The sequence below is a fragment of the Pecten maximus genome, chromosome 13 (genome assembly GCF_902652985.1).
Source record: "Pecten maximus chromosome 13, xPecMax1.1, whole genome shotgun sequence".
Taxonomy (NCBI): Eukaryota; Metazoa; Mollusca; class Bivalvia; order Pectinida; family Pectinidae; genus Pecten; species Pecten maximus.
In genome coordinates, this window is record NC_047027.1 from 32,210,201 (window position 1) to 32,229,768 (window position 19,568).

The following is a 19,568-nucleotide window of genomic DNA, read 5'->3' on the forward strand; positions in this document are numbered from 1 at the left end:
TCTCCTTTCTGATAAATACAGTATTGTGTGGTGATATATAGCAAATCTTCAGTCTACTTTCTGATAAATATAGTATTGTGTGGTAAGATATAGCTAATCTTCAATCTCCTTTCTGATGAATACAGTATTGTGTGGTGATATATCTAATCTTCAATCTCCTTTCTGATAAATACAGTATTGTGTGGTGAGATATAGCTAATCTTCAGTCTCCTTTCTGATAAATACAGTATTATGTGGCGAGATATAGCAAATCTTCAATCTCCTTTCTGATAAATACAGTATTGTGTGGTGAGATATAGCTAATCTTCAGTCTCCTTTCTGATAAATACAGTATTGTGTGGTGAGATATAGCTAATCTTAAGTCTCCTTTCTGATAAATACAGTATTGTGTGGTGATATATGACTAATCTTCAATCTACTTTCTGATAAATACAGTATTGTGTGGTGTGATATAGCAAATCTTCAACCTCCTTTCTGATAAATACGGTATTGTGTGGTGAGATATAGCAAATCTTCAATCTCCTTTCTGATAAATACAGTATTGTGTGGTGATATATAGCTAATCTTCCATCTACTTTCTGATAAATTAGCTTTAATATTTTTTGATGATCTATCACAGATTTAAAAGAATGTTTATCAGTCATAGAAATTGGATGGAACATGACATTATACTGTAAATTGGCAGATGTAGGAAGAGACCTCTCAAGTCAACAACAATTTATGTACAAGTTTTGGCAACATTGCAAATAAAAGGAGATCGATAAAAAGCTTTAAGATTACTGTGATGAATTACAAAATACAACATTTGTGCCGTAGATCTGCTCAGATTGCCAGGGTTGGCGAAGTTTTTAGCATAGACGACAACTACTTCGCAATCGGTATAGATGGTATGTACCAATCTCTGATGTAGACAGAACCTGACAGGGTGCCAAAATAGGCTTAGGATACAAGAAGGCTAGTTGTGGGGTAGGAACGAGAAGGGTAGGGCCAGATAGGGGCCGGGTAAATGTAGGGTAGGCGTGAGGTAGGGCCAGATAGGGGCCGGGTAAATGTAGGGTAGGCATGAGGTAGGGCCAGATAGGGGCCGGGTAAATGTAGGGTAGGCGTGAGGTAGGGCCAGATAGGGGCCGGGTAAATGTAGGGTAGGCGTGAGGTAGGGCCAGATAGGGGCCGGGTAAATGTAGGGTAGGCGTGAGGTAGGGCCACATAGGGGCCGGGTAAATGTAGGGTAGGGCCAGAAAGGGGTCGGGTAAATGTTGGGTAAGGCCAGATAGGGGTCGGGTAAATGTTGGGTAAGGCCAGATAGGGGCCGGGCAAATGTAGGGTAGGCGTGAGGTAGGGCCAGATAGGGGCCGGGTAAATGTAGGGTAGGGCCAGATAGGGGCAGAGTATATGTAGGGTAGGGCCTGATAGGGGCAGAATATATGTAGGGTAGGTGTGAGGTAGGGGTGGGTCAGGGCTACTGAGGCAGGGTAAAGATGGGGTAGGGGTCGGTCAGGGTTACTGAGGCAGGGTAAAGATGGGGTAGGGGTGGGTCAGGGCTACTAAGGCAGGGTAAAGGTGGGGTAGGGGTGGGTCAGGGCTACTAAGGCAGGGTAAAGGTGGGGTAGGGGTGGGCCAGGGCTACTGAGGCAGGATAAAGATGGGGTAGGGGTGGGTCAGGGTTACTGAGGCAGGGTAAAGATGGGGGTAGGGGTCGGTCAGGGTTACTAAGACAGGATAAAGATGGGGTAGGGGTGGGTCAGGGTTACTAAGGCAGGGTAAAGGTGGGGTAGGGATGGGTCAGGGTTACTAAGACAGGGTAAAGGTGGGGTAGGGGTGGGTCAGGGTTACTAAGACAGGGTAAAGATGGGGTAGGGGTGGGTCAGGGTTACTAAGACAGGGTAAAGATGGGGTAGGGGTGGGTCAGGGCTACTGAGGCAGGGTAAAGGTGGGGTAGGGGTCGGTCAGGGTTACTAAGGCAGGGTAAAGATGGGGTAGGGGTGGGTCAGGGCTACTGAGGCAGGGTAAAGGTGGGGTAGGGGTTGGCCAGGGTTACTGAGGCAGGGTAAAGGTGGGGTAGGGGTGGGTCAGGGTTACTGAGGCAGGGTAAAGGTGGGGTAGGGGTGGGTCAGGGTTACTGAGGCAGGGTAAAGGTGGGGTAGGGGTGGGCCAGGGCTACTGAGGCAGGGTAAAGGTGGGGTAGGGGTGGGGTAGGGGTGGGTCAGGGCTACTGAGGCAGGGTAAAGGTGGGGTAGGGGTGGGTCAGGGTTACTGAGGCAGGGTAAAGGTGGGGTAGGGGTGGGGTAGGGGTGGGCCAGGGCTACTGAGGCAGGGTAAAGGTGGGGTAGGGGTGGGTCAGGGTTACTGAGGCAGGGTAAAGGTGGGGTAGGGGTGGGTCAGGGTTACTGAGGCAGGGTAAAGGTGGGGTAGGGGTGGGTCAGGGTTACTGAGGCAGGGTAAAGGTGGGGTAGGGGTGGGTCTGGGTTACTGAGGCAGGGTAAAGATGAGGTAGGGGTGGGTCAGGGCTACTAAGGCAGGGTAAAGGTGGGGTAGGGGTGGGTCAGGGTTACTGAGGCAGGGTAAAGATGGAGTAGGGGTGGGTCAGGGTTACTGAGGCAGGGTAAAGGTGGGGTAGGGGTGGGTCAGGGTAAAGATGGGGTAGGGGTGGGTCAGGGCTACTAAGACAGGGTAAAGGTGGGGTAGGGGTGGGTCAGGGTTACTGAGGCAGGGTAAAGGTGGGGTAGGGGTGGGTCTGGGTTACTGAGGCAGGGTAAAGATGGGGTAGGGGTGGGTCAGGGTTACTGAGGCAGGGTAAAGGTGGGGTAGGGGTGGGTCAGGGTAAAGATGGGGTAGGGGTGGGTCAGGGCTACTAAGACAGGGTAAAGGTGGGGTAGGGGTGGGTCAGGGTTACTGAGGCAGGGTAAAGGTGGGGTAGGGGTGGGTCAGGGCTACTAAGACAGGGTAAAGATGGGGTAGGGGTGGGTCAGGGTTACTAAGGCAGGGTAAAGGTGGGGTAGGGGTGGGTCAGGGCTACTGAGGCAGGATAAAGATGAGGTAGGGGTGGGTCAGGGCTACTGAGGCAGGGTAAAGATGGGGTAGGGGTGGGTCAGGGTTACTAAGGCAGGGTAAAGGTGGGGGTAGGGGTGGGTCAGGGTTACTGAGGCAGGGTAAAGATAGGGTAGGGGTGGGTCAGGGTTACTAAGGCAGGGTAAAGATGGGGTAGGGGTGGGTCAGGGCTACTGAGGCAGGGTAAAGATAGGGTAGGGGTGGGTCAGGGCTACTTGGTCAGAATCAAGTGGGATGGGGTTATATAGAGGTAGGTGAGGGCGACTGGGGCTGGGTAATATATTGCATTTGGAGCCCAACTGAACACCCACAGAGGTGGTATAAGGTCTCTGGTATAATTTGTGTCTTCGGGGTTCAAGACTTTGTCGAAGGATGGAGGAATGTAGCAGAACTGGACCAGGCTTAACGCTGGTGGCCAGGTTAGAGTTTATGTCTATAGTTTAGAGGTTCCAGGTTCGAGTCCCCGTCTGGTCTGTGCATTTTCCCTCTCCTGATAAAATATACAAAATGTGCTGATTCTGATGTGAATAGTGAATTGTGTTGATTTGGAGAAACAGGTTGAGTAAGAAGCATGTGAGATATCTAGGTATGGGGACATCAAAGGCACTGTCAGACAGGAGGTCAAAACTTTAGTTACAGTCTTAAGAGCAGGCTTTTAACTAAACATGGATCTGAAGAATTTTATAAAGATAGCTATAGATGTTTTAATACACCTAGGGTAGATCACACAGAGACACGTCTGTTGTAGTGAAGAGGTTTGAGAAATGATCACCAGAGAAAAGTGACGTACCCCGCCCCCTCCACTTTAGTTTCATAACTGTCGGAATGTGAATTCTCATTTAACTACAGTACCTATTTAAAATTCTGTAAATCCCAACGATCAAATGATCAGGAAAGTATTTGTATGTTTTAAGTTTATGGAGAAATAAATGCATGTTAAAAGCTGCTAGTGACAATTCATACAGGTACAATTACTGGTTTAAATCTCCCCCTAGTAGTCAGTACTGAATCAGCTGTGATTGCCTCCGATACATCACATATACCGATTGTTTAGAGGAACAAGGACGTATCTCCAACATGGCGTGCTTAGAAGTAAAGGGCCGTATCTCAAATTTATCAATTTTTAGATTTTTATAAATTACAATTCCGACTGAGCTTTTCTTATAGAATGTGCACTTTATATCAATGGAAATTGTCTAATTCTTTTAAATCACATAGTATTTTAACAGAATAAGACCATTTCAATTGATATAATGTACAGATTTTATAAGAAAATCTCACTCATAGTTGTAATTTATTAAAATCTAAAAATTGATAAATTTGAGATACGGCCCTTTACTTCTAAGCACGCCATGTTGGAGATACGTCCTTGTTCCTCTAAATTACATGTATATATAGGTACAGACAGAGAGAGCAGGTATGACCAGATTGCTGTTATTTGCCAGCAGTAGTTTGACCACTATCTGTCTGTTGATTTGTATATTTGGTCAACACTGACCACAATCTGGCCCGAGGGTAAAAACTTAAACAAGTATTACAATACTGCTGTGTATTTAGACATGGTGGCCATGAATCTGTGTTAACATCTAAGTCTGGTCAATGTTTGTATTGATGGTAATCATTGTATACAAATCAACAAGCTTGTCCTTGAGTAGGACCCAGCTAAGACCTGATGTTTGACACCCTGATAAAGGCAACAATCTCAGAATTGTCTCCCCTTGGTAGCAGGTCTTAATAGTAAAGGTGAGAAATTTCAAGCCTTAGAAAAGAACATGTTTACACCTCCTTCTTAACAATTTAGTAAATAACTTAAAGCAATTAATTACATATCTAAGGCTGATATTTTATCTGGATTAATCTGATTTGTAAATTTTGGGATATGTTTTTACTGGTCATTCATATTTTTATAGATTTATTTGGGCAATTCATTTATAATTCATTTATTTAATTATTTACCTGTTTTGACCTTTCCTACATCAACTAACCCATGCAATCAATAAAAGGTTTAGTTTTAAGATTAAATATTTAGTTTCCATTCTATTCTGAATATTTATTCAAATTTTGAATAAAAATGTATTTCTTGTCTACCTCAATATGATGTATTATATAAGCTCTTTTAAATGCTATGTAATAATGATAATACTGTATCTAAGTTTCATATAAATAAATTGGGACTTGGGTAAGTCTACCATGTGTCTACCTGTATATAACTAGGTCATCAATCAAAACGAGACTGAGGGAATCAATTAAGGTGTGATAGATGGTCAATCTACAGCCAGGTGTCCAGTGGCATTGACAAATGACCAGTACTAGCCGATCTTTTATCCAACTACCACCACATAGTGACAGGTGTAGATCAGGAGATATCTGGTGACAGGCCTCACCAAGCTGTGCTCTGAGTTAATATTTATTAGTTATTTATGAATTTATAGCTATTGATAAATATAAATTAATTCATAAATAAATATATATAAATTTACTGATAAATATGAATTTATCTATAAAAAATAATTTATTGATGAATATAAATTTATCTATAAAAAATAATTTATTGATGAATATAAATTTATTTATAAATATGTATATCTATGAATATAAATTTAATGATAAAAATGAATTTAATGATAAAATTAATTTAATGATAAAAATGAATTAATTGATAAATAAAAATTTATTGATAATTATGAATTCATTGATAGATATGAATTTATTTATAAATCAATTATCTGATGATGACATTTTTCAGACTCGCAAATCAAAGCAGTATTAAATATATACTATCTTATATGCTAAAATTAAACTGATTTTGAGCTTTAGATAAGAAAAACAAATGTAAAAGTCAGATTTGATATTTAATTAATTGTCATGTTTATTTTTGTCACAATCATTACAAGGGAAACAAGATAAGCTTATTAGTAAAAACAATGCTTGGTCACTTTTATAGAATTCCAATATATATGGGTGGTTAAATAAAATATTGCATGTTCAAACATTAAAGTCGTAAAGAAATATATTGACAAACCTTTGTGTGGTTGTAATGTTATCAATCCATTACAACCACATAAATTAAACTGTTAATTCTGACTGTTTTGAATTATGAAATCATTTGTATTGAAAAAAAATCACTGATATTTTGTACTTAGAATAGGATAAAAATGAGTTGTTTTCTTCCAAAAATAGAAAGTTTTCCTTAAAATTAGGAGATTAATTCCTCCAAAATAAATATAGATATATACATACTGTCAAAAACACTGCACATTATATATGTGTTTTACAAGGAAGAGATTGAGAGAGAAACCCGACTTTTGTTGGTCCCTGATGAAGTCAGAATAGTTAACATATATCTGTGTGGGCTCTGTGTGTGATAATCAAACATTTATATCCACGTTGTGTGGGTCTCTTAAAATTGAAAAAAATCACATTAATTTTGTTTCCACATTCACATTTTGGACATATACTTAAAAGCAAATAGACATTGTAAATATAGATTAAAAACTTCTGAGGTTAAGGTAGTGGAATATTTTAACACCTAAATCCTAAATGTCTTCAAAACTCGTTTATTTGACTTTTTAATGGTCCATAATTATGTTTATATAAATCATACAATTTAGGTTGTCATATTTCAAATTAACATATATATCTGAATATTGTGTAATATATATTAAACCAAACTCCAGTATGACTGTATATCGGACTCCATTGCTAATGGCTCTCAGGACCAGACAAACCAGCCAGGTTTCAGGTTTCTATGACGATCAGGAGATTTTATCACATATTGAAGCCCATTAACATCCAGACAGCGTTATGTAACATCATAACAATATTTACTTCAGGTGTGTGCAGGTCTCTGTTTATAAATGGGTCACCATTATAGTGAAGATGTAAGGATTTAACACGGCAATTACAAAATAGTGCTTTATTCCGGAGATTACGATGACCATGTTGGTTGAACACTTTCTCAAGAATTTTGGTAAATTTAATGGTTTAAATATTTGTAAACATAGTTTTTGAGGATACAAAACCTTCATTTTGTTGTGATATGAGTATTTTGTTGTGATATGAGTATTTTGTTGTGATATGAGTATTTTGTTAAACTGTTTGTTTTATGTGATATTTCCATGATGGCTTGTGATAACAAACGATTATTAATTGTGATATTACAATAATCTGACGAACTGTTAATTAGACTGAGCTTAGCTTGCTTGTTTTGATTCAAGGCTGTGACAGCTGTCCATGTCAAAAAACAAAACACCCAATTCATTTCTTGATTATGAATACTTGTTTTTATTGATTTCATCATTTTGAAATGTTTATTTCACAAATGTTTAAATTGTGTCATATTGTGTAATGATTTAAATTTACTTTGCTGAATTTTACTGCATACATGAGCTGAGGAAGACAATTCAACATTTTAGATGATAGACTTATTTCTGAACAAACCATTATTTGGGAAATTTTATACCAGAATATCATCAGTTTATTATATGTACATGTATTGCAGTATTTTAAGATTGATCTAGCTCAGTAAATACAACATTTATTGGGGAAAATACTTATGTACATTTGTAAGTAAACTTTAAGTTTACATGAAAGCGTGAGAATATTATTGCAAAATTGTCTGTATAGGACAAGTTGGATAAACTGTTTCTCTCATGGACCTCTGTATAATTAGTCTGTCCTGTTACTGACTCTGTCTGTCTGTTACAGATCTGGAGGATAATCCGGAGTATATGCAGATGATGTCCAATGCGGCCAGTAACCTCCAGCGGCGGTCATCATCGGGATCTGACCGATCCTACCCAGTCGGGTCTACAGACAGGAGCCAATCTCTCCGATCAGTCAGCCGCTCACCCAAAGACTCCATCTCCGAAAGTAACGAACAGGATGATTTCATGAACAAAGTCTGTAAGTTTGAGTTAATCTCTCGCGGGAAGAATTCTCCGACTGCTAAATCACCAACTAACAAGTTTTTCTCGCCCGAACACGATCGTTACGATCCGTCTCATTACGCTCAGTCGAATGTTGCGTCGCCTACGTCCAGATCTCCTCTTTCTAGGCAGTATACGCCCGAGTCTGGAAAACCTGCTGGTTCTACTCCCTACCCGGCAAAGTCAATGGAGCGTCAGAAATCTCGACAGAGTCCGGGGACGTACTCCGGAGAGAAGGTATTTAGTAAAGAGACAGCAACAACTCGTGTTGCTCTCAGTGTCTTACGGGGAAATTCGGGCACAGGAAGTAACGAGCGCGTAACTAGTACAGGAAGTAACAGTTCCGGATCACTGACTAGTGTGAGTAGTGTTAGTGGTGCTACTTTGAGTTGGAATTCTAATTCGGATTCATCAAAATCCGATGAATCGTTGTCTAGCAATAAGACTCTGCATACTTCCTCATCAGGAAGCACGACTCCTCGAATGGACCAATCAGTCAGCAGGACGCGCACACCTGACTCAGCTAGTGCGAAAGTTGCTATGGCAACGAATGCTGAGTCTCTAGCAGAAAGCATTATGAATGGTGAACTACTCTCATCATATAATTCACAAAAGAAGCCAGAGTTTGACCCTGGCAGTGAAAGTAATAGAAATACATTTGATGGAATGGACTTTGATTTTAATGAACTAACCTCAAGCCAGCAAGACTTGTCTATCAAACATCAAGAAATGGTCTCCGAACGGAAAAAGGAACAGGAAATGGAACGCCTAGAAAAACAGCGTTTAGAGGAAATATTGAACATGTGTGCAGAATATGAGAAACAAATTCAGGATGAACAAGGAAACAAGAATAGTGCGGTTTCTAGTGTGCATGGTCAGACGAAACCGCCCCAGCTAAAACCGTGGACCATGCAGGACTTCCTGGAAAACAACAACAAACCAAGTGAGTCGGTTGATCACAGGGAGGGTAGCGTGACTCCCACTTCATCTCCGAATCAGACCACTCCAACGGCAAACGGAACATTTAACTACACATCACCTCCAAACTTTCCTGGATCAAATAATGGACCAACTGTTTACCAAGGGCAGGTAACTCCAGGGATTAATGTAGAATATGGATCGTATGAGAATATGATAGTTACCTCCCCTGTTAAGGGTGGATCCCCAGCCATGCAAAGTCCATCATATATACAAAGGCCTAGTCTACCAACAATGTCGGGATACGAAGGTCAAAAGGGTAGAGGTCAAGGTTCACCAAGGCAACAGGATGTCAGAGTCAATGGGTTTGCACAAAATCAAAATATGCAAAATTTAAATCTGGATGTTCGAGAATTCATCACATCCTCACCAAAAACTGTTCTGGAAGAAACAAAACCTGTTTCTTCTAGTCCAAAATATGTGCCAGAGGAAAACAAAATAATATCTCCCTCACATAAATTAGCGGCGGAGAATCAACAGAATGTTACCAGGTCTCCTAAATCGCCGGGAAACAGCGGAGAGTTTATTTACTCTCTAGCCAAGTCTGTGTCTGTCACAGGTAACATGGGCTCCAACATGGCCGGCGGTTTACAACAGTCGAAATCTACAAACAAACCAAGCAAGTCACCAAATAATAACAACACCCAGGAGCTGAACTGGCAGTATTCTGATTCTAGTTCTCAACGACAAATCATAGAACCTCCTGCAGGATTCGGGGACGCTCTTTCTGATAGTTCCCAGGAGAAACAGAATGCTTCCACACCAGAAATCCATCAATTGATTTCTGAATCAGCTGCAACCTTGAATCGTAAGGAGAAAGAACAAAAGATAGCTCAAGCTTCTCAGATACCCGGACAACAAAATCATGATGATTTAACTGCAGGAAAACCTGTACAGAGACCAAACCAGCTATTGAACCTGACTGATCAGGACGGAACAAACTCACTGGATCGTAAAGATAAGTCGGAATTCCGTAGCTCAATGTCAAAGATCAAAACAAACGGATCGCTTACGATGTTATCGTCACCAAACAACCCTCACAAAGATGTCACGGTAGGATTTCAGGTCCGACGGTGTAACTCGAATTCCTCAAACTCAGAGGAAGAATCATCTGGAGGAAACTCGGAGGATACCGGTACGATAAAACGTCGCCCATTGATAGGTGGTGAACCATTGAGGAGAAGATCAATTGAAGAGAGAAATCGCAATAAGATTTCCCCAGAGGAACCTCTAAAAAGTCCACATTTCTCACCCATTATGGGCAGTAGGAGCCCGAAAATTGGACGGAGGATGATGCGTTATGAAGATCTACAGAATCAAAGTGGCAAAGTGTCGAGTAGTGAGAGTCTCTCGTCTTCCAGTAAAAAATCTGACGACAACTCAAGTGTTAAAAGTCGTAAATCAAACAGCAAAGAAAATGTTTCTTCTAAAATGGATGTTGTTCATATGCAAAAGTCTAGCCAAGAGGATGTATCCATCAGTAATTTAAAAAATCATGTGTCTCATAACAGTTCTATGGATTCCGCGGAGATAGAAAAGTCTATCCGAATGGAAAGGTGTGAAATGTATCTTCGTACTTCAGGAGGTCAAGGCCACATGTCGGATCATTCTCATGGTTATTCAGGCTCCGATAAATATTGTGATATGTCCGAACCTGGTCCTTTTCCAAGGGATATAGGCGAGGGGATTTACGAAAATGTGCCGTTTTATCGTAACAATGAGTCACGGATTATTACTGCAGATTATTCTGTGCCTTCCCCTGGGATTACTGGTGAGAATTATTACTCTAAAGTCAGCTCCAGTGATTCTAATATTGTGTCTTCCATTCGGAACTCCTCGGGATCTAACGGCAGTAGTAAAAAATCGGAGGAAACACCGGTGAACAGCGACACAGAACACATATTGACACAGACACACGATCGGGCGTCCTCCAGTGGTGTGGAGTCGTCTAGTGAATGTAGCTTCAACTACACAGAGGTGAGCATACCATGTCGTTACACCATATCATCATGCCATGTTATCATAAAATGTCATCATACAATGCCATACAATGTTGTAATACAATGTTGTAATACATTGTTGTAATACAATGTTGTAATAATACAAGCTAGCAAAAACGTGTGTACAATTCCACAAGCATAGTATTTTGTAGAATATAGAATTCGAACCCAGACTCTAATATAAAATTGGTAAAATTTCATTTAAAAATAATGTTGAAACTATGTTATCAAATTCTGGCGATTTATATTATGTATATATACATACATATATATCAGAGTTTGTCTAACATTTACTATACAGTACAAGGGAGATAACTCTGTTAGTCTTAGACTTCTTTGTTAAATCATTATAAAGGTAACATTAACATGCCATCCTGATTTTACAGACTGAAAGATGACAACATTGAATACATTAGAGAGAGCTTCCCTGAAACCTCTGATAGATAACACTCTAACAGCAGTGGATGAGAGATTAAGAACAAAAAATGTCTCGTTAATTTTCCCTACAGTTTTCCTTAGATCTGCCAATAATTGTTTTCTATTATTCAATCATGGCAACTCTCCCTACTTCAGGACGTAAAAGTCGGGATCAAAACTCCCCATTTTATCAATAATCTGTAAAATTTCTTTACTGTTTGTGATTTTAAATGTCCTGCAGTTTAATAGTTCTTTGTCAGACAGGCTGTTCTATAAATAAATGTACTGAGGCTTGATAATTTGAATATCTGGAATTTCCTCCATGGGGGTTACAGTGAGCTATAGCTAGGTTTACTGAGCGGCCGACAAAACACTCCTATAAGTAAAAAGTGTTCTGTCTGACACTTTGTCAATTCACAAGGAGACAGTTTAAACATTTTGTAAAAAAAGTGAACTGTCATGACACTTTGTCAATTCATGCGGGCAGTTTACATTTTTACTTTCACAAAATAAACTTCTGGGGGAGGAGAGGAGGTAGTTACAGTTAAGGTGGGCTGGGTGGGGGTAAAGGATTATATTACGAGACTCCAGAGCTGAGAACAATGCCTTACGTGCGATAAGTGATAAAGGCAAATATACACATACGACATAGCCGCCAAATAGAGAAGTTATGGAAAATTCCGTATGAAAGAATTATAGTTACTTGAAGACAATGATATTATCATTAAAACGTAATTAAAAAAGATTTTTCTTTCACAAAATAATCATCTGGGACAGTTAAGGTGGGGGGGGGGGGGGGGGGAGGGGGTGGGAGTTGTAAGATTATATTACGAGGAAATTACACCGCTAGGTGTGTTCTCATGCACTCTGTTGACCTTTGCGTATCTTAGATTTTTACGGTATTAACTCGTGGATAACTATATCTTAAACCTATTTAACTGTTTATAGATATATTTACGGTATAAACTCGTGCACAGCTATATATCTTAAACCAATATCACTGTTTATTAGAAGAACTCGCTGTTTAATGAGTATGATATCTAGTTATTGGCGATTTAAAGTATATATGCCAAACTTGCAGAAATGCCTCTCAATAATTACGGATGACAATGATATGGTATGGCATACACCCTCAATTGCATGGAGTTATAGCATATAATATACTCTTAAGCTGATTTACGATTCGTTATATATAACCTATTCAACCGTTATTATGTTAACTAAGGATAACATGTAAACAAATGGTGTAGGTAAAATCCGTCAACTGTTTATTCGAATACATTAAAATCGATATAAATTGCAATAGGGTCTTAAATGAGTTTTTCTTTCTTGTGAATTTTTTTGAAACGGGTCTTAGAAATTTTTTTTTTTTTAATCTTTTTTTTTTTAGTTTGCGAGCAATGGAGAGCAAATACTTAGAGACAGGTTTTAAAGTCAAAATGCGGAGGTCAATATCAAACAGACCACCTTTTTGTTTCGATTGTCAATTCATGACGTCACAACATTGTCAAAATATTATGACGTCAAAATCGATTTATGACTGGCGCAGCCAATGAAAAACTCCAATGTATATCACACTAGTGACATATGTAAAAACATTACATGAGCGATTTCACCGGAAAATAGACCGATTACGTGATGAGTAATATAGATAAACTAATACGGAAATGTTACAGTTTATAATACGAGTATAACTGATATACAATACCTGTAATACACCAATAATAGATCAGGGGGAGATCTTTTTAATCATGTTTTAATAATAATATCATTGTTTTCAAATAACTATAATTCTTTCATATGGAATTTTCCATAACTTCTCTATTTGGCGGCTATGTCGTATATGTATTTGCCTTTAGATAACAGTTGAAATGTAATGACAACTTAACTGGAGAAAAACATCTGTATAAGTACATTACCAAAGGTAGAGATAAATATAAAGTCTATGTCACCTGATCACCAGCTCATCCCGCCCCTGTGTTTGTGGAATATGATTAAAGGCTTTACGGCCAGCATATATGTATGTCAGAGAAAAACTGTCAGAGAGAAAAACTGTGTCGGAGAGGAAAACTGTTTGGCTTTTTGCTGGATCTATATGTTTGTTTGCTGGATTTATCACCCTGTGAGCAGCCAGGGTCATTTTTTAGGGGGGGGGGGGGTCTCCTGGTAGTAGTTGGTGACTACCTCACTGGACAACATATATGGGAAGTCTGTCACATACCATCAAAAGCAATTATGTTGTTTCCCCTCACATGATGTATATAATTGTTCTGGATGGCATCCAATGTACCTCCCGTATGTTGATCAGTGAGGTAGTCACCAACTACTACAAGGGGACTCGCCTTAAAGTGACCCTGACTGTTCATGGGGTGATAAACCAAACAAACAAACAAACAAACCATGGAAAGATATTTAAGCTGTAATTACGTATATGCTTCTTGCTCTTTTATGGTGGTTTTTATCATGTCTTCATGATCAAAACCAAAAAAAAATCAATCTTTTGACTAGCAAGCCAGGCAATAATACTGATGACATCAATATTCCTCAAGGACATTCCCTAAATAAAATTATCCATACAAATTAACATTGTTGGATTTAAGGGGAAACAAGTTAAGGAACCTTTCTTGAATTCTATGATATGGTTTATTTAAATAGAAAATTTTTAATTTGATTTCTGCGTTAAACATATTGATGAAACTTTACAATTGTTATGATTGCTGAGTTTAAAATATTGATGAAACTGGACCATGGGTGCCTGCAAGTACTCCGATCAGATCTCAAGAGGAGGAATAGGAAGGAATATAATTGAATAATTAATGACATCTGTAATACATTGGTGATGCTTTTTTTGTAATGGGTAGCTATATATAGCTAGAGTGTGTGACCAAGGGGAGGGCTATTCCCTACAGAATTAAGAAAGTTTAAGATGAAAAGAATTGATGAATTCCATCTGTAGTTTACACATATACAACTCCATCCGTTTAATTGGGCTACATGACCACTAGTGAATATTTTAAACATGACATGCATTTAACACCATCATCTGTTTGGGTATGTACACCAACAAATGTCTAACATATATATCTTAATAACATATATACCTGTGCTTGTATATTCTTTGATGAAGAAAAATTATATACACAAACAATATTTTCATGCAAGAACGGCCAACCCTGACTGCTGCGATACATGTAAATACATTAATTATACTTAAACATCTACGTTCTTACTCTTTTATGTTAGAACAGAAATTGAACGATTACAAATTAACCCTCGAACATTTTCACTCAGAATTGATGAAAATCCTCAATGAATCTTGTACAATCAAACCTGTCCTATGAGCGGCACCCAGTATCACTATTTATAGCATCTGGCATCAACGTTTCCATTTACATGACTTCTTCTAATGATAACCAAAAGGTCCAGTGTCATGATATTTGTTCTGTAGCATATATAGAGAATACATGGTCAGTGTCTTAAAATATAAGCTGTATTTTGACGAGGGTAAAGAAAGAAAGGCTCGCCACTTTTGTCTTTCTGTCCCGAGCCAAAAATACAGCTTATATTTGAAGACACTGACCATGTATTCTTTTTAGCCTGTAACAGACCTAAAAATAATCATCAGAAATAATCATTTTGAAGTGAAATGGTGTCAAAAACGACAGAAATATGTTCGCCTTTTAAACGTAGTTTCACTTTGAAGTAGGTCAGTCGAACTGACGCACGCGCTATGATTCCAAAATACAGCTGTTTTCCGTCACTGCCGTATACAGCAAAAAATATATACGGTGGGTGTATTCCGACAATGCGGTGGCAGTTGCAGGATAAATTGGGATATATGTCTACAGATTGCAAGTTGAATTGGTTCAAATAAATGACCTTCACCTACTTTCAAGTGAGATCTCAGGACTTTTCTGGGGCCTTTTAGGGCCATTAATGGGCCCCATTCCTAATTGAAATTATTTGATATTTAAGCATCAGATATGTTAAGACTCATCTGTGTTAGGACATCTCTAGATAAGACACCTTTAATCAGTATTAAGACACTAAACCTCTGTGTTAAGGCACCTTTGTATTAGAACATCTCTTAACTCTTTACGTACTCATTCAAATTTCGCGGCCGCTACCGGAAGTGAATGCTGGGTAGGTCCTTTGTGTATTGGAGCATATGGCTATCACATCAGACGTCGATAAAACGATCTTTTACTGATCTTTTACTGTTGTATAATGCTTAATATTAAATGAAGTTTATCATATGGAACAAGTACTGAGTACGGAAACTCTTTTACCCAATTTTTCCTTTAAAATACGGCGAAATCACCAGGCAGAATCGCGGGAAATGACATGTTAATCGGCACATGTGTCACACATGTGCAAGAAATCACGCAGCCAAAACATCGTTTTTTCGGTGTGTAAAAATATTTTACGTATTTCTTACTTATTTTGATGATAAACGTTACTCAATTATATATATATTATCGTTTTTAATTGTTTTATTGTGTTTAACACCTCAACAATCTCGCAGAAAACGAAAGTAAATTTGAGGCCGCCATTTTGTAGCTATGTAAACAGCTCGGCATGAACCGGCGGAATTCTTTGAAATAGACAATCTTAACGAATGAATTATGCTTCTGGTACGTAAAATATACCATCAATACAATATTTACATTGCTTTTTATTTCTTAAAAACATCATTTCCGTGTCAATTCCTTCGTATGACTATGCTAAACCAGCAAGTAATATCAACATCTTTCGCGATGTTTTACGACGATTTGAGTCGTCACAAAGGATGGAAGGCATGTTAATTGTGACGTGTGTAGTCGTCATGAAGGATACAAGAGCACATTTTTGTGACGTCTGTAGTCGTCGTGAGTACGGAAAGAGTTAAGACACCTTTAGTTAGTATTATAAGACACCCTTGTGTTAGCGCCACCTCTATTTACACATGTTAAGACACCTGTGTTAAGACACCTCTGTTTACACCTGTTAAGACATCTATGTTTATACCTCTGTTTACACCTCTGTTTACACCTCTTAAGACACCTCTGTGTTAAGACAGCTCTGTGTTAAGACACCTCTGTGTTTAAGACGGCTCTGTGTTAAGACACCTCTGTGTTTAAGACAGCTCTGTGTTAAAACACCTCTGTCAGGGCATTTTCTGAGGGCTTTTTGGGGCCGTTAATTATATATTTATAATGGGCCCCATTCCCAATTGGAATAATTTCATTTTAAAGCCAAATTCTCAAAATTTGCAGTTAGCTCCTGAAAAAGTCTTTCCCAATTCACCAATTTTCTTCCCAAAATGAGACAAAAAGGCTCCATCCCAAACCAGTGAGAAAAAGCACAGTCTGTAGTAGTGACATCTCTGTATTAAGACACCTTCGTGTTAAGACACCTCTATGTTAAGACACCTCAATGTTAAGACATCTCTGTATTAAGACACCTCAATGTTAAGACATCTCTGTATTAAGGCACCTGTGTTAAGAGACCTCTGTATTAAGACACTTCTGTGTTAAGACACCTCTGTGTTAAGACACCTCTGTATTAAGACATCTCTGTGTTAAGACACCTCTGTGTTATTAGACACATGTGTTAAGACACCTTTGTGTAAATTTAAGACACATTTTGCTCAGTTCCATAAACTGCCTTTAGAAAGACTTGACTGTACTTTGGATTTCTTTGAATTGAAGTTTTTGAATTAATATGATTGTCAAACTTTATAACTTAATAACTAGCTATATATGTATATATAGAATAAACATATTTAAAATGAGAAAATATACACTACACATTGAATATATCAAATTATACACTAGACATTGAATATAACAAAACAACACTAGAAATATTTTGGAAATGAATTCGCCACCACACCCGATATCACCTATAGTCGTCATTCTAGGTGTCCCTATATCTCCGACACACCTGATCTTGTATGTCATTTACCTTGTACCCTAAATTCCTAAAGTCAACCCAACCATACCTTGATCCTGACTGTCCCATTGTATGGGTTAGGGGCTTCAGGGCAAGAAAAACAAACCCTATCTGTTATGAGTATCTTTATCACAATTTCCGTGGTTTGTAGCTTATTAAAGCCTTGTCCTTTACATATCTGTTTGACACGGAGATGTCTGATGTTGTCTCTATATATTTAACTGCAAAGTGAATAGGACAAGAAAGTTTAAATTTGTACTCATCGCAGCGCAGGAAATACCAACTTAACTTAACTTGACAATGGACACTTGAGATTTTTACTACATACACTAGGATTAAATTGTGACTGTAAGGATGTACGATGTGGCTGTGAGTTTTCCTCGGATTATAACGGACAGGACAGTGGCTCCAAGAGACATTTAGCAGATTAACATGTCCAACGAACCCTCCCACCCGCGCCAGGTTTGTTTTTGATAATCTAGCTCTGTTATGTTTCTCTGGTTGCTTGTTTGTCATTGGAATTATATAATGGGTCATTGGAGAATGTTATCAATGATGATATGTTTGGCTCGAGTGGTATTGTATGTAGCCAGAGCCACTGAAGTAATATTCATCCATATTTACACTAAAATTGCTGTCATTGTCCGTTAAATATTCTATTTGTGATATATAACTGCCAAATATCATTTCTAATGTGAAATCTATTGTACATTGACAAATATCACTTCTAATGTGAACCCTCTATACAGTGACAGATATTTCTAATGTGAACCCTCTATACAGTAACAGATATCATTTCTAATGTAAACCCTCAAACAGTGACAAATATTTCTAATGTGAACCCTGTATACAACAACCAGTTCAGTAGAAAGAGATTTAAGGTTATTTTGTCTAAATGTCTATAAATGTAATCTTCTTCAATAAAAACATGACCATATGCAGTCTCCCTTATTGATATTCGAAGACATTGGCAAGTCAGAAACGATGACAGTGGTCGGTGTGGACAGGGGTCAATTAAGACAGGGGCTGGTCCATACAAGGAGCAGTTTACACAGAGACAAGTATTTATTTCTGTAGAAGTTATACATCATATATCCTGTTTTCCATGAAGTCATATATTCAGTTAATTTAAAGGCAAACTGAACAGGTGATAGCTAGCTATCTAGTGCCTGGTTCTACATGGTGTAATGATAAGGTGACTACACACAGAATTCACAAAAAATCACTGATATCTTTAACACACCTTTAAATTTTTTACCTGTGATCCTTTTGTCTGAAGATCAAAGGGTTCAGTTATCTATAAGATTAGTAAGACAGCTATGTACAATGAGACATTCAACTTTGCTCATCATTCAAAGAAATTCTGAAAATTCACCGATTTGAATACAAACTCCCTGTCCCCTAGATTTGTAGCTACATATATAATAATGGTATATATTAATTTCTGTACTGTAGATACTAGCTAGATATTATAGTACCTTTAATATCATAATATGATTACATCTTGTAGATTTTTCTGTAAAATAATATATTATATACAGTTAATTATAAACACATTCAACAGTAAGATTCATTTAGAAATTATAATAGAATATATAGTTTGGAATAGTGTGGATTTCTGGCCGATATTATACACACATTCAACGTAATATTCGTGTATAATAGAAGAGATATTTTGGAATAGTGTGGATTTCTGGCCGTCAGTATCGTTTTATATGATTAAGACCTTCTGACACCACATGTGTATAATATCACTGGAATTCTTAAAGTACTTGACCCAGTACCTGTGTAAAGTATACGGCTATTTCTACCTAATACCTGGCTCGTATACCTGTCAGGTAAACACATGTATATGTGACTACAACGAATTAAACCTACAACTTATTTACATGAACTGACTGGTGGTTTTATTTTTGTAACATTGAGTTTATGGACTATATTTACCTGCTAATGTAGAGTCGTGTATTACAAACTGAATACCTAGAATATACCAGTTGTATATGACTGTGAAAAGTTAAACTCCTGAAAGTTTTGTGTCAAAATGCAGAGATCTTAAGTTAAAGTCACTTGATGTTTTAGTTGACATATTTGTGCAGTCTACCAACACTTTCAAGGAAGTTGTTTTTCTTGGAATCGCTGAAGCATCAAGTTATTTTCTGTTGGATATTTTTACCTGTGTTAACATTTAAAGAAATCAAATTATGATCATTATACATTCTGGTTATGTAACAAATTGTACATCCTTGGATTAAATTGACCGTGG

At 38.3% G+C, this 19,568-nt stretch overlaps 1 protein-coding gene across 5 annotated transcripts in view; it reads left to right on the plus strand.

The window, feature by feature from the left end:
• LOC117341332 (pleckstrin homology-like domain family B member 1) overlaps positions 1-19,568 on the plus strand; it is a 167,594-nt gene that overhangs the window by 91,278 nt on the left and 56,748 nt on the right. For 4 of the 5 annotated variants that reach the window (XM_033903188.1, XM_033903189.1, XM_033903190.1 and 1 more), the window contains one exon: positions 7,756-10,931. In XM_033903188.1, the coding sequence (XP_033759079.1) occupies positions 7,756-10,931 (3,176 nt within the window). Of the gene's footprint in view, positions 1-6,966; positions 7,019-7,755; positions 10,932-19,568 lie in introns of those variants that run through there. The other variant, XM_033903191.1, reaches the window with a different exon arrangement.